Source organism: Scardinius erythrophthalmus (assembly GCF_964197995.2).
Source record: "Scardinius erythrophthalmus genome assembly, chromosome: 2".
In the NCBI taxonomy this organism is placed as follows: Eukaryota; Metazoa; Chordata; class Actinopteri; order Cypriniformes; family Leuciscidae; genus Scardinius; species Scardinius erythrophthalmus.
The window spans coordinates 714,880-730,874 of record NC_138222.1 but is presented as its reverse complement, the minus strand read 5'-3'; the positions used below and the strand labels follow the sequence as shown (position 1 = coordinate 730,874).

The 15,995-nt window shown below is 39.9% G+C and overlaps 3 protein-coding genes across 3 annotated transcripts; all 3 read left to right on the top strand.

Annotated features, from left to right (window-relative positions):
- Window positions 1–8,209: 8,209 nt before the first annotated feature.
- On the top strand, window positions 8,210–8,637 carry LOC308679942 (histone H3.2; the record flags this gene model as incomplete). The annotated part of the gene is made up of 1 exon (XM_081347818.1): window positions 8,210–8,637. The coding sequence occupies exon 1, from the start codon at window positions 8,227–8,229 to the stop codon at window positions 8,635–8,637; it is 411 nt and encodes a 136-aa protein (XP_081203944.1). The 5' UTR covers window positions 8,210–8,226.
- Window positions 8,638–9,574: 937 nt separating this feature from the next.
- Window positions 9,575–9,894, top strand: LOC308680060 (histone H4; the record flags this gene model as incomplete). The annotated part of the gene is made up of 1 exon (XM_081347954.1): window positions 9,575–9,894. One exon carries the CDS (start codon window positions 9,575–9,577, stop codon window positions 9,884–9,886), a length of 312 nt encoding a protein of 103 aa, XP_081204080.1. The 3' UTR covers window positions 9,887–9,894.
- A 2,209-nt stretch (window positions 9,895–12,103) lies between these two features.
- LOC308680024 (histone H2B-like) lies at window positions 12,104–12,478 on the top strand (the record flags this gene model as incomplete). The annotated part of the gene is made up of 1 exon (XM_081347907.1): window positions 12,104–12,478. The coding sequence occupies one exon, from the start codon at window positions 12,104–12,106 to the stop codon at window positions 12,476–12,478; it is 375 nt and encodes a 124-aa protein (XP_081204033.1).
- Between the last annotated feature and the right edge of the window lie 3,517 nt (window positions 12,479–15,995).

Sequence of the window (15,995 nt, the reverse complement as noted above, 5' to 3'; positions counted from 1 at the left end):
TTATTCTATATAAAATGAAAATGGGATAGGCCTATACTCTCCCTAAGTAACTAACTTCAACATACATTTTTTTCATTACTATCTTAAGATTTAACATTTCTTTTGTGCATATTAATTAGATTTTGTATTGTTTTTCTAAACCATCATGCAAAGTAAGTCATCTCTCCTCAGCCTTTCCAGATATTTTAGATTAATTATGTTAAACCCGGTTATAAATCTATGAAAATGATTGTGACTCTTGCTGATACTATTTCTCTTGTGTTCCGTTGTCTTTTTTATGATTTATGATTAAGAAAGTATTTTTACTGGCACAATTCTGAATGTCACACCAAATTATATAGTGTCACGCTATATGATGAACTGCAACACTCCACGATTTGTCAATGTAAAAAACCTGTTTTTTATTTGCATTAATCATTCAATTAATTCAATTCAGTTAACATTAATAAAAAAAACATACTAACATTGTTTTAAAACTTTTAAAATTATAATAAACTCATAAAAATGAGTAAATCAAACACCATCTCACTTCAAGAACATTAAATTAAGTATAAAATTGAAAAGAAATACATTAATTGTATAGGTAATTTAATGTTCACTATTAAACATTCACTATTATTATTGAATATATTTTGAATAGTTATTTATTTATCATTAAAAAAGGTGTATGTAATATTGTGTGACAAATATATCATATGGTGTGCCTATAGAAAAACACTCACACCGTATGATACAGTGTCACACCATCTGACGTTTTGTTCAGTCAAGCTAATCTCTTGGTTAACTAAAAACAGCTAGCTTATACTTAGCATGTAAATTGCCACATGGCAGGAATGATTTTTAAGAATTAATAAGTTAAATTTGTATAAAAGTGTTTAATTTTTATGTAAATAATGTCACACCATAAGACACAAAACATTGCATATCAGATACAAAGCTTTTTAATTAAAAATGAAAATGCCAGAACTCAACTCTTGACCTTGCAAACCACTCCAGAGATGGCACTGCAACTTCCTGGTTGAGTGTGGACCTCTTCATCATAATGATGTCCAAATTATTGCCCGTTAAAAATATAGATTGCAGTGTCACACCATTTGACGCCTATTTTACGGACAAAATGTATTTGTCCAGAACTTGCTTTAAAATCATACACAGACAATCTGTCATACACATAGCAATCCACTTTTCCACGTTACCGGAGACAAAAAACCTGCATGAGTACAAACGGGATGAGATGACACAGCATGACACAGCACTGACATCACAACCAACGTATAAATGCATCATTAGGCTTGTTTGAGATGCGCCTCGCCTCGCCTGAAATGTAGGCGAGAGTAGGCGCTGCAGTGAGAGGAGGAGTGAGAAAAGCGCAGGCAAGCCGGACAGATCTCTCTTCTCGTAGTGGATCTGACACATGTGAGATCAAAGACGGATATCGCGGGATTCACGCTCGTGCACAGTGTTGATAATAAACTGGATGGAATTTAAGTTCTGTTGCTTTTATATGAAAATAAATATGATAAACAAGTCACCCAAAGTAGCCTACTTAATTCCATTCCAAATACATGTTTATCAATCTTTTTTATTTAATACAGACATATATGTTTATTTTTTTTTTATTTTTTTTTAATTACATTGCATAACCCAAAGAGATCGCACTGTCAGATAGTTTGGGAATATTCACACATAACGTATACTCATAAAACATGATATCAGAGTTTTAAAATCAAACATTTTAAAAGAGAACGATACATCACGGTTGTTTAAACCAATGAACATTAAGCTGTGTCGTCAGCAAGTCGTTTCCCATCATGCTTTTGATCAGCGCAGTCGGTGGAGAGCAACTGCGCTCGACTGCAGAATCCGACAGGTGTGCCTTGCGCTCGCGAGAGATTTTTGACATACGTCAGCATGACATCAGAGCAAGGCGGGCCGCACTCGGACACATTTCTAACCGGCATGCATCTCGCGCTGATCACCGGTGATCGATTCTGCGCAGATTTTGCTCATCTCAAACAAGCCTACTTTCTGGTTCCCGTAGTGACCGCTCACGTGGTGTTTGCATACTTTACCACAGCTGCAGTGAAATAAATGCAATATTTGCCAAATAATGCACAGATGTTTCAGAGACATTTTAATTCAATACTTTATGTAGCCTACTGCTTCACACAGCGTCTGTTTGAACAAGAATAAAGTTCAACATAAGCTACTATCAATGAAGTGGAGTCTACGTTTTTTAAGCAGTTTTAATTTGATAAACATGACACAATATAACATCACAACAACATGAAAAGAGTGTTCACTGTTATAATAAACTGATTTGAGAGCTTTAGAGGAACTAAAGGTTTTCGAATAAACACGAAACACATGTGATCGTTGTCATGCAGTGAATCCGGCCAATGGTGGAACAGCTGTGTCTTCATCAGCCCACGTGCAGCCCAGTGCAGCCGCTCTTGAGAAGTTGCGCTGGCTGAGTTCTCCGGCTACTCTCGAATCGCTCTCGCGGTACTTTGATGGCATACGTCACAGTCACGTGGCGTCGGCGCTGTATCAAGTCGGACAAAATTTCTAACCGGCATGCACTGCTTTAAGTCAGCCGCCGATCGGTCTGCGCAGAGCTGCATGAAGTCGAACAAGCCTAATTACTTCGTATTTACGCGTACAAACTGTGCGTGTTAATGCGTCCAAATTTCACGCGTTGCATATAATAAGTATTGTCCCCAACGGCGATCCATAATAAAGCGCCTTGAGCGGGAAACCCTCCGCTTGCTTGAAAAGAGGGAGGGCGTGGAAGATGGCGGAGAGAGCAGACGCTTTGTGAATAGCTCAGAGTAGCAAAGCCTTGAAAGTCAACAGAATGAACGTTTAACTCTACAAAACCCTGAAATATAAGATGTAACATTATAGAGAACTTATTTTAATAATTCAGAAACGTGTGAGTGACCCGGGGCACCTCCTGGAGTACGATATTGCAAACCATAACATGGCTAGCACAAAAGCTAATGCTAAATTGAAGGCTCTCCAAGGACACGACTATGGCGGCCCGGAAAGAATGGAAACTAACACCAGAGGTACTAAAAACTCCTTAGCATCTCCTTCTAAACCACCAGCACCACAGAAAAAGTCAAAACCCGACGACGTTGTGACTGCTGGAGCCCATGCTGAGGACGCCTCTAACGCTGCGATCCTGGCTGCTATCGGTACTCTTCAAAACATGATGCAGGACTTCAAAGCGGAGCTAAAGCAGAACACGCTGACCATAGCCAACATCGCGAAAGCGGTAGAGTTTAACTCTTCCGAGATCAAAGTTTGTAAAGAACAGTGCCAAAAGCTGCACATCGAGGTGAAACAATTGAAAGAGGATAACACAGATCTGGGGAAAAGAGCTGCAGAAGTGGAGAAAAGAGCTGTAGAGTTGGAGCGTTATAAAAGAAGGTGGAACCTGCGGGTAAATGGTTTACAGGAGGGAAAAGACGAAAACACACGACAAATCGTCTCTGATATCATCGGAAAGATTGTGCCACACTGGAAGGAGAAGATGGATTTCATCCTGGATTCGGTGCACCGACTGGGGCCGAGTAACACCAACCGCCCTCGTCAGATCATCATGCAGTTCACAGGACGCCACTTCAGGGACGAACTTTGGCGGATCACCAAACTTCACCCCGTCTGCAAGGATCTCAACATCCGCTTCGCAGAAGACCTCACCAAGGAAGACAGAGAGGCACGGAGGGCTGTGTGGCCGAAAGTTGAACAAGCAAGGAAGGCAGGTCTAAAGACAGTGTTCCGGGGCCCTTATGCTTTCATTAATGGTCAACGAGTTTCACCATAGATAACACTATCCAGGGTTTTTGAATCCCGAGAACAAGTGAGTTTGAATGAAAACGTATATTCTCTGGGTTTTGCTACTATTATATATTTCTGATAGGAAACTTCTACTGCTGCTTTAAGTTCAGCAATCCGTTGTTGTTGATTGTTTATTAATTTTTTTTTTTTTTTTTTTTTTTTAATTATTTTGATATATCCGTTGTTGTTCCATGTTCAGTTTAAAGAGTAACATTTCTCTAATTTCTGTTAATGCAAGGGGTTTAAGAGACATGACAAAAAGGAAAAGTATTTTTTTATTTTGTAAAGGGAAGAAGTCAAATATAATTTTTTTGCAGGAAACCCATTCTAAGGTTGATGATGTTATATTTTGGTCTAAACAATGGGGAGAGGAAGTTTACTTTAGCCACGGCACTTCAAGATCAGCAGGTGTCGCCATCCTCCTAAATAACTTCAAAGGTCATATTGTGTCCCATATGGCAGATGAATTTGGTCACTGGCTGATTCTTATCATAAACATAGATGGTCTAAAATTCATCTTAGTCAACATTTATGGATATAATATTAGTAGAGAAAATCGAAACCTACTTGAACAAATTAGTTTACATTTAGACAACCTCAAATTAACACACTCAACTGATAACATCATCATTGGTGGCGACCTAAACCTAGTTCATGATGATTTTTTTGATAAATATCCTAGCAGATACTCTGCAAGTCATCCAAACACCATATTCACATGCTTTTGCGAAAAACAAAATTTGGTTGATACCTGGAGACACTTAAATCCAGAAATAACTAAATTCTCCTGGTTTAGCTCAAGCCACAATTATAAATCCAGAATAGATCACTGGTTAATTGCAAATCATTTGCTAGTTTATAATATTAGCTCTGATATTTCTGCTGCACCTCTAACAGATCATAGTGTTATTCTACTACAGATCAAACCCAATGACAACAAGGTCCACTCACACACATATTGGAAGTTCAATTCCAGTCTGCTCAAAAATAATGACTACTGCCAAAAAATCAAATTATTAATTAAAAAATATGCCAATTCTGAGGAGCTATCAACTGCTACCAAAAAGTGTGAATTCCTAAAATATAAAATACGCCAATTCACCATCTCATTCAGCAAAACAATTAAAAAAGATTGTGAAAAACAAGAAGTAGACATTATTAATCAGTTAAATATGTACTGCAATAGATTAAATCCAACTGAAGATGATAGACAGATGATATTAAACCTCCAACCTAAACTAGACGAAATTTATAGTCGTAAGGCCCAAGGGGCCTTTATTAGATCCAGAGCTAAGTGGATAGAGGAGGGGGAAAGAAACTCAGCATATTTCTGTGGTCTTGAAAAAAGAAGACAGGAAAAAAATAGCATCAGATCCCTGATGATTGATAATAATGAAGTCACAGATGAAAAATTGATATCTTTAGAAATCTGGAAATTCTATAGCCAACTCTATAGCTCTAAATTTTCTAGTGTGGACTGTCAGAACTTTTTTCAGGATATAGCAAAACATATTCCAAAAATAGAGAATGGCCTCCAACAAACATGTGATAGTCAAATAACAATTACAGAACTTGATGCAGTAATTGGTCGTCTCTCTATTAACAAAGCCCCTGGATCCGATGGGCTTACAGGTGACTTTTACAGACATTTTTGGGTAGATTTAAAAGTTCTGCTGCTACAAGTCTTTACCGAAATATTTGAAACATGTGTGCTTCCACCAACAATGAGACATGGTGTTATCATCTCAATTCCAAAACCTGGGAAAGATCCCAGATTTATAGATAACAGAAGACCCATTACACTCAGAAATTCCGACTACAAACTCCTAACTTACATCTTTGCTTCTCGTCTTCAAACAGGGATTTCAGATCTTATTGCAGATACACAGTCAGGGTTCTTAAAAGGAAGGTCGATTCTTAACAACATAAGATTGGTAATGGACATCATTGAGTATAGAAGCCAAATAGAGGATGAGGGTTTCCTTCTTTTTCTAGACTTCTATAAAGCATTCGACTCCGTAGAGCATCCATTTATTCTTTCGGCGCTCGAACACTTTGGCTTTGGAATCAAATTTAGAGAGTGGGTTGGTGGATTATATCGAGATATCAGTAGCTGTGTCCTATTACCTAGTGGTACCACCCCAAGCTTCAAGATTAATGTGGGTATTCCTCAAGGTTGCCCCATCTCACCATACCTGTTCATTTTAGCCACAGAAATGCTAGCAATCTATATTAAAAACTGTAATGATATTAAAAAACTTAATGTACTCGGCACAGACATAATAATCAGCCAACTAGCGGATGACACAACTATATTCTTAAAAGATAGATACCCAATTTCAACAACTATTGCCAAAATTGAAAAATTCTCAAAAGCATCAGGTCTAACATTAAACTTAAAAAAGTGTGAATTGCTGGCTGTACACGACACTTCACTGAAAAACATCTGCAATATCCCTATTAAATCAGAAATCAAATACCTGGGGATTTACCTCTCCAAGGACCAAAAACAAAGCCAACTTCTGAATGTAGAAAATAAAATTAAAGAATGCAAATCAAGACTAAAATATATGGCTACAGAGGGACCTATCAATACTAGGTCGAATTTACCTAACTAAGATGGAATGTTTATCAAGATGTACTTATCCAGCCTATTCCAATGCCATTCCAAACAAATTGATTAAATCTATCAACCAAATTAATCTAAACTTCATTTGGAGAAACAGACCACATTATTTGAAGAAAAGCGATATGGTTAAAGACACTAAGGAAGGAGGACTAAAAGTTATTGATTTTGACTGCCTTAATGGAACCTTAAAAATAAATTGGTTAAAATCTTGGATCAAACACAGCAACTCCTTTTGGTATTGTATTCCAATGACCTTATTCAAGAAAATTGGGGGATTAGAATTTCTTCTTAGAGCGGACTTTAGTGTTAACAAACTACCTATATCATTGTCAGAGTTTCACAAACAAATACTTTTGTATTGGAAAATGTTATACGTACATAACTTCTCACCCCACACATCTGTACTCTGGAACAACAGATATATTTTGCACCGCAACAGATCTCTGTTCTTTGAGGATTGGTATGGGAGAAATGTATGGTCTATGGCCGACTTAATGGATACCAACGGACATTTTTTAAATTATGAACAATTTTGCATCAAACATAATTTCAAACCCTTAAATTCAGACTTTACTAAATTACATAAAGCACTACCCAAAGGATTTGTCCTTCTAACAAGAAACATTTTGGCATATTACCCGATACAACCACAATTGGCCCCACTATCAATTCAAGGGATCTTTGTTTTGGATAAGCAATGCACCAATCACTTTATTAGAAATTGTTTTATTGATTTTCTTTATCCTAATATGCAAAATAAAAATTACATACTACAAAAATTTGATAAAGTGTCAATCATTAAACTAAGAACAGTGTATCTAACACTCCCTATACCTCCTAAAGTGAAAGAAACACATTTCAAAGTAATGAACAACATTTACCCCTCTAAAGAATTACTGAGACTTCGCTTTGGTATAGATGATAATACATGTACATTTTGTGAAATTGATGTCGAAACTACGAACCATGTGTTTTTCTCATGTAATGTGATACAGATATTTTGGTGTGATATACATAAATGGGTTAAGCAACAGATATCTTCATTCCCATCCTCTATCTCCTGTGATGATATAACATTTGGTTTGATATTACAAAGCAAGGGTGATGAGCTCTGTACTAATACAATTGTATGTCTAGCTAAATTCTTTATTCACAAATGTAGAATTGTAAAATCATCTCCCAAATTTGTTGTTTTTTTAAATGAATTTAAGCTGTATATGAAATCCTTAAAAACTCTGAAAAGTCCTAAAGCACAAAAAATATATGATACCCTAAAACACTTCCCAACTGAGGTTAATAGCTGAACAATGACTGAATTCTCCCCTTATATGTTTTTTTTTTTTTTTTTTTTTTTTTTTATTATTATTTATTTTTATTTGAATGTCTCATCCTCATTCTTGTTACTAAGACTACATATATATTTACTGTTTGTATTGAGAGCTGCTCCCTCTGGCTATATTTTTGTTGTATCTTATTCTGAAGAAACTGATTTATGCAGCCATGTTTGTTTGTAATTCTTGAAATTTTCAATAAAAAAAAAAAATAAAAAAAAAACTTTGCTTGAAAAGAGGAAACGCGCAGTCATTGGCTAGCAGTCATAAGCGCGTCACACACTAGCCAATCACAAGCCTCTGCGTCATCGCGACACTGTGAGCTCGTGACGGTCCAATGCTATAAAAGCAGGAGGCGTGTGACAGACAGAGAGCATTTATTCCAGCTCCAGCAGGACCGAGAGAGAAGAAACTCCAGCGATGGCCAGAACCAAGCAGACCGCTCGTAAATCCACCGGCGGCAAAGCCCCGAGGAAGCAGCTCGCGACTAAAGCAGCGCGGAAGAGCGCGCCCGCCACCGGCGGCGTCAAGAAGCCCCATCGGTACCGGCCCGGGACCGTGGCTCTGCGGGAGATCCGCCGCTATCAGAAGTCCACCGAGCTGCTGATCCGCAAACTGCCTTTCCAGCGGCTGGTGAGAGAAATCGCCCAGGACTTCAAGACGGACCTGCGCTTCCAGAGCTCCGCTGTCATGGCCCTGCAGGAGGCCAGCGAGGCTTATCTGGTGGGTCTGTTCGAGGACACCAACCTGTGCGCCATCCACGCCAAGAGAGTCACCATCATGCCCAAGGACATCCAGCTGGCGCGCCGCATCCGCGGAGAGCGCGCTTAAACCCGCCGCCGCTGCTGTGCACGCGCGCCACATCCCAACGGCTCTTTTAAGAGCCACATCACTGACTATAAACGAGACAATTTCCACTTTAACGCTGAATATAAAGCGATAGGGTCTTATGTGGTGTGGGATCTGGATTAAGTAAAAGATGAGTCTTTGGGCAAATATGAGGGCAAAACGGGGCATATGCGATTTTAAGTGTGTATTTCCAGACTACAACCGTATACTGTTTACTAAAACATGCTATCGGCCATTTCTGTTTCTGATCAGAGTTTATGGCTTCTGGATCAGACATCCAGTGATAAACACAACTAAATGTTTCCAAAGCACATATTTTCATTAAGCAGAAAGAAGTTGCCGGTTATAAAGAGTTTCGGTTTATTTTCATCATGTAAAGCGCATATTATCACATCAGCAAAACCAATATATGAACATGAACATGTGAAAGTGAATATTAACTGGACAAGGATTTCAGATATTGCCAACTTTGTGGGGACATTCTGTCTCTATAATGTAGGATTTACCACACACACACACACACACACACACACACACACAGAGAGAGAGAGAGGCATAAATAGAAAAATATCACAGATGCCACTATTCGCAATTGTACTATAAACAATATTGTAATTTGATGTTTTGTTTCCCCTTTGTTTACTTTGCTAAACTTGTAGAACAGCACTGATGATTATCAGCCAGTACTACTGTAAATCATATTATCTGAACATGTATAAATATTTAATATAAAACAAGAGAAAGACTCCTGATCGGGGTGGCGGTTAAATGTTTCGCGCTCTATATTTTGGGGGCGGGGCACGCCATGTGACGCGACGCTGGTTTCTGTCAGGTCCTGTAAGCAAGTAAAAAATGCCTCCCTTCAACATTCACCTTTCATTCTTTGTATTCACTTGATCAGTGTAACGATCTTGTCATCATGTCCGGAAGAGGCAAAGGCGGGAAAGGGCTCGGTAAAGGAGGCGCGAAGCGTCACCGTAAAGTTCTGCGCGATAACATCCAGGGAATCACCAAACCCGCCATTCGGCGTCTGGCGCGCCGCGGCGGCGTCAAGCGCATCTCCGGGCTGATCTACGAGGAGACCCGCGGTGTGTTGAAGGTGTTCCTGGAGAACGTGATCCGCGATGCCGTCACCTACACCGAGCACGCCAAGAGGAAGACCGTCACCGCCATGGATGTTGTGTACGCGCTGAAGCGGCAGGGACGCACCTTGTACGGCTTCGGGGGATAAACGCCTGAGACACGAGAACCAACGGCTCTTTTAAGAGCCACACACTCCCGCACTGAAAGAGCTCATGATTCAGCAGTGTCAATTATGCAGTGATTATGGGTCATTCTACAGAAACGTCCACTTTTGGAAAGGCAAGATGTCTTAAAATTAATTTCTTTTAAACTTACACCACATTATTAGACTACCCTTTGACTTTATGAATACGCATAAATGACAATTTAATGATTTTTCATATTTTTTGTACATTTATTTAAAGACCGTATGTACCATTTTTTTGTCACTGGTGTTACCTTACTACTTTGGCAATATTAAAGGTTTTTATGATACATTATTTCTATTTTTTTCAGCACATGTAGACTGAGTTAGCAAAAAATAATAATGCAACAAATAAGGACATTGTTTTAATTATTTTAATCAGGTTTGTTAAAAGTGTGCTTGAATGAGGTTAGTTCATCTGCGCTACCATCTATTTGCTATAACAATAAAAATATTTGAAAAACAGTTAAAATCAAGTAATGATGCAATCCTTTAAATCTGAACTTTTGAGTGTAGCAGAATTAAATGGATGTAACATTATTACTATGTCACGTGTAACATTGCTTTTAATGTGACAGAGAAAAAGACAGTGACACCAGTGACACAATAAAGTTTATCTATAAATGGAAGTCACTGGTGTTACTGGTGTTACCCATAAGAAAGGTGACACCAGTGACAGTAACACCAGTGACAATTTTCATGAAAAATTCATTTTACAAAATGGCTGCTGCAACATATCAAATCACTTGTTGTCAATCATGGTATACTAACTAAATTAAGTAGTTTAATCCATTTGTATTCTAGTTTTTTTTTTTTACAATTACCCAACAGTAAAGTAGGTCATACCAGTGAGTTCAACTAAAAGCTTCATATGAAATCATGAGATAAATGAGAGGATTTCTGCTAACTGAGAAGAGGCAGTGGATCTACCGTGGGCTTTTCTTCACAGATATTCAGGAATTGGAAGAAGGAAGTCGAGTGATGTCATCAGTGGGATTTTTATTTCAAAATAAGAGATTTTTGTTTAACGGTAACACCAGTGACACAACTCCAGGGGACCACTACTTTCATTATAAATTATATAATATTTATTCTGCATTTTGTTTTGTTTTATATCATTTAAATAATATATTTGATAGTTATGTACACATTATTGTATTTTAAATAGTGTAAAAACCTGTTATTGACAACAAAATAAAGCATTTTCCCTCTGTGCATGACTGTGGGGACGAGCACTTCTGTGGCGCTTGGAATTCTATATAATTAATAAAAATCAAATATTGCCACTGATGGCTCAAGAAGGTGTAATTGTTCAAATAACATATTGTTTTATTTTAAAATGTAAAGAAATTGTAACCCTTAAGTGTTTTTTAAGTGTAATATTTCTGTAAAGGCTAGGGACAGAAAAATGGACATTTTCATAGAATGACCCTTATAAAAGACTGTATTCTGTGTCAAGAATGGTCTAATAAACTCGTATGAAGATTTACAGTATTGTATATTGATACTATTAGCACATATTCTCTACCGAACAACAGATGAGATTTAATATATAATGTGAATTGCATGTTTATCCATTTACAGATGCTAAAATGTTTTACAAAATTAACAAAGACAAGTAAGCCAGATGTGGTACCAAATTTAGTTACCGGTATGTAATGTTTTTTTTTTTCTCTCACTAAAATAGGCTTTTATTTCCTACAGTAATTTAAACATTTTAATGTTTTCATGAATCAAAGTTCTGAGGAAAAGCTGTTTTTAAAGGTAGTCTGACCGTTATTGGTCTCTTTTCTCCAAAACTCCTTCAAATGTGATTTTGGGGTTTTAATTAAACAATAGTGCACAATATGTGTCTAGAACCACTTATTTTATCAAAATATTACTAAAATCAATAAATAAAAAGAGCAGGAAATGAAACGGGGAACTGTGTCGCTCAAACCAGAGCCGTTGAAAAACATTGTAATTAACGGCTCTGGTTCAAACATGGGGCGGTGGGCGGGGTTATCATTTAACCGCCTGTGATTGGCTCTCGATCCACTCGTGATGCTTTGTGTTATCCAATGAAAACAGGCAATCAGAGGTCCCGCGTCTCCTTGTAAATTAGCATAGTGCCGCGGGTAAAAGCCTCAGAGTCGCTCCTGAGTTCACACTGACTCGTCAGCGCTGAGATCATTCTTCATCATGCCTGAACCAGCCAAGTCCGCGCCTAAGAAGGGCTCCAAGAAGGCCGTCACCAAGAGCGCCGGGAAGGGCGGGAAGAAGCGCAGGAAGTCCAGGAAGGAGAGCTACGCCATCTACGTCTACAAAGTGCTGAAGCAGGTTCACCCTGACACCGGCATCTCCTCCAAGGCGATGGGCATCATGAACTCTTTCGTCAACGACATCTTCGAGCGCATCGCCGGTGAGGCGTCTCGTCTCGCTCACTACAACAAGCGCTCCACCATCACGTCGAGAGAGATCCAGACCGCCGTGCGTCTGCTGCTGCCCGGAGAGCTGGCCAAGCACGCCGTGTCTGAGGGCACCAAGGCCGTCACCAAGTACACCAGCTCCAAGTAGAGCCCAGGAGGAGGAGCACACAAAGGCTCTTTTAAGAGCCACACACTTCGTCCTGGAAAGAGCTCATCAAAGCTTGAGAAGGTTTTGAAAACGTAACTGGTTTTTACAACGTACTAACTATTACCTAATTTATTTGCATGTTAATCAGTGGGGGTATATAAAGTGATGTATAAATGTATATTTCCAGAATAAATACCCACGCTTGCTTAAATTTTACATCTATCTAAGCTCTTAGTTAAGAAAAAAAAAACTATAGCTCATATCTTTAAGAACATAAGCAATGGCAACGTATATTAAAATTATGTTCCACAGAATCAAAAATATATCAAAGAGAACAATACTGGTATTTGTTGATGAAGGATGAAACGTACTGAAGTTTTAAAGCGGTGAGACATGAAAACTTCAATAAACTGAGATCAGATTTTTATTCAATTTTTATTTTATTTTATTTTATTGTAGCGAGTTTGTATTTATGGAGTATTTATTTTTCTGCCAAGGTGAGCATTTAGATGTTGAAGTTTGTTTACCCAACAAAATATCCATCTGCTAAAACAAAGATCTCTGAATCAGCCTGACATTGTTAAAAGGGAGGCTTTCTGCAACAAACATTTACCGAGTTTATAAACTATTTTAAGTTGTAGAGTGAGTTATTTTAAATTTGTTGCACTTTACAATAAGGTCTCATTTGTTAACCCGTTAATGGATTTATTAACATAAATGAGCAATATTTGTTGCAGCATTTCTTAACCTTTGTTAATGTTAGTTAATAAAAGTGTTCATATTTATGTTAGTGAATTAATGTTAACAGATGCAACTTTGCATCTTAAACGTGTTAGTAAATATTGAGATTAACATGAACTAAGATTAAGTTTATGCTATAGAATTGTTATTCATTGATAGTGTAGTGTCTGGACCAATCAGACATTATTAATTATATTTAATAAATTATCCAGCAAGCTCACTCTCCCAACAAAGGTCTATGAAACTTCCCCAAAACTAACATCCCAGACGAAGTTAATACACTAACCCAGTTACAGGACACATTAAGACTTAAAAGGAATTCGCAGAGTTGTGACTCATTTAATTCTTGCTGAGAAGGAGAAATAAACCCTTCTAATCCTATATATTCTTTAACCACTTAGAAATGTATAAACATGTATCTAATTTTCCCATCTCATGATTTTCCTTTTATGTGGTTTAGCCTATGTATTCATTCTCTCTTTCTCTCTTCTCTTTTGGATCAATGTTTCAGACATGCATACTATCAAATTAATTACTATCATCCTTGCTATCATAAAATCATATTGTGGCGAGCAGGATGAGGCCGGTGGCGTGTTTACCGATGAGTGACTCCTAGCGAACATTAGTTGTATTGAGGATGTGTATTTGCTGCCTTTTACCGCTAGGAGGCGCTACAATCAAAGACTTTAAAAAGTGTGTTTATTCCCTCTATTGCGTGACGCGGCTCGTTGAGAACTGGTAGAAGATAAATTCAAGTGAAACATTGTAGTTAAACGAACTGTGCTGCGGCAACTGCACGAACCTATGACGGGCGGCTCAGACGCGTAAACCAATCAGGGCACTTCACACCCTGATGCGTCAGAGCCCGCCAGGATGGGCGTGGCCAAAGGCTATAAATTCAGCCCATCGTCCGTCTGGGATTTCAGATTAAATCTCCTTCAGCGAATCACCACTTCGCTGATCTCCGGATAAGAAGCCTTCAGTGGAACAAGCACCGGGGCATTCCTGGTTTTTCAACTGGACACGGCCTTCAGCCACTGTTCTGCTGTGCCATCCAGCGCGCAATATATCCTTTTAATGCATTAGTGTGTTCGCCGTTGCATCACACTTTTTCTAAAAGAGCAAATTTGAGGCGTTGTTGCAAATGCCTCGAATCGGCGGAGACCCGCTCTCTCTCCCTTTGCTTGAGCCGCGCAAACTGCGCCATTTCACAAGGGATGTCAGAGCAGACGGTCAAGAGCAATGTTCAGCGCCCATGGCTAGCTCTCTTTACGTTTTTCTCAGTGGATCTGAAAGACGCTTATTTTCATATCCAAATATCGCCTTATCACAGGCCATTTCTGAGATTCGCTTTCGAGGGACAGGCTTACCAATACGCGGTTCTACCGTCCGGCCTATAGTTGGCCCCCCGTACATTCACAAAGTGTATGGATGCAGCACTCTCCCCCCTGAGACAGCGGGGAGTGCGAATGCTGAACTACCTCAACGATTGGCTGGTTATAGCACAATCAGAGGCACAGTTAATAAATAACTCACAGATCTTGGATCCTCAACCATGCCTGGGTCTAAAGATCAACTTTTCCAAGAGCACACTATCTCCCAGCCAGAATATCTCCTTTCTGGGTATAGTAATAGACTCTTCGGAGTGTGCGCTCTCTATTCGGCGCCTAGCGACATCTTTTAGACCGGGCGCCCGTGCCCTCCTCAAAATATTCCAGAGGATGTTAGGTCTCATGGCCTCGACATCAGCGGTGCTCCAGCTCGGATTACTGCACATGCGCCCTCTCCAACGCTGGTTAAAGAGCCGTGTCCCAGCTTACGCGTGGCGCTCCGGCCACTTACTGATCAGAGTGAATCGCGGCTGCATCAAAGCCCTGACTCCCTGGAAAGCTTTTGACTGGTACAAGTCTGGCGTGAGTTTGATTTAGAGGAGAAAGGTGGTCACGGCAGACGCCTCCAACCTATGTTGGGGAGCCCTCTACGAGGGCAGGCCCGTCTCTGGCCTTTGGTCAAGCCCAGAGAAGCGCCTGCACATAAACTGTCTGGAGATGAGAGCGATCGCTTTATCACTCAGAGCCTTTCTCCCATATCTAAAAGGCGACCACGTCCTGGTCCGAACGGACAACATGGCAGTGATGTCTTACATAAATCGCCAGGGCGGCCTCAGGTCGAACACCTTGCACGCCAAGGCCAAGAGTCTCGTTCTATGGGCTCAGCACAACCTGCGCTCCCTGAGGACAGCGCACGTGCCAGGCATTCTGAACCAGGGTGCGGATATGTTATCCAGAGGCAATGTTTCCCCAGGGGAATGGTCTCTTCACCCTCAGACGGTTCAGCTGAAATGGAGCATCTTTGACGAGGCAGAGGTCGACCTCTTCGCCCCCGAAGACAACGCTCATTGCCGATTATTTTTCTCAAAGAACACGGACGCACTCGCCCACGAATGGCCGGATCGTCCGCTGTATGCTTTTCCCCCGGTTGTGATGCTACCTCAGGTCATCAAACGGATCAGGGGAAGCAAATGTGCAGTGCTTCTTATAGCCCCTCTCTGGAAGACCCAGCTCTGGTTCTCCGAGTTGACACAACGGCTGAAAGCAGCCCTGTGGCCGATTCCGCTAAGGGGAGACCTCCTCACGCAGGCGAACGGGAGGATCGGACATCCCCGTTCCGACTTATGGGCCCTTCACGTATGACCCCTCAACGGGTACCCAGGTGTCTCCCGGATAGGGTGCTGAAAACCATCACTGAGGCAAGAGCGCCCTCGACCAGGCGCCTC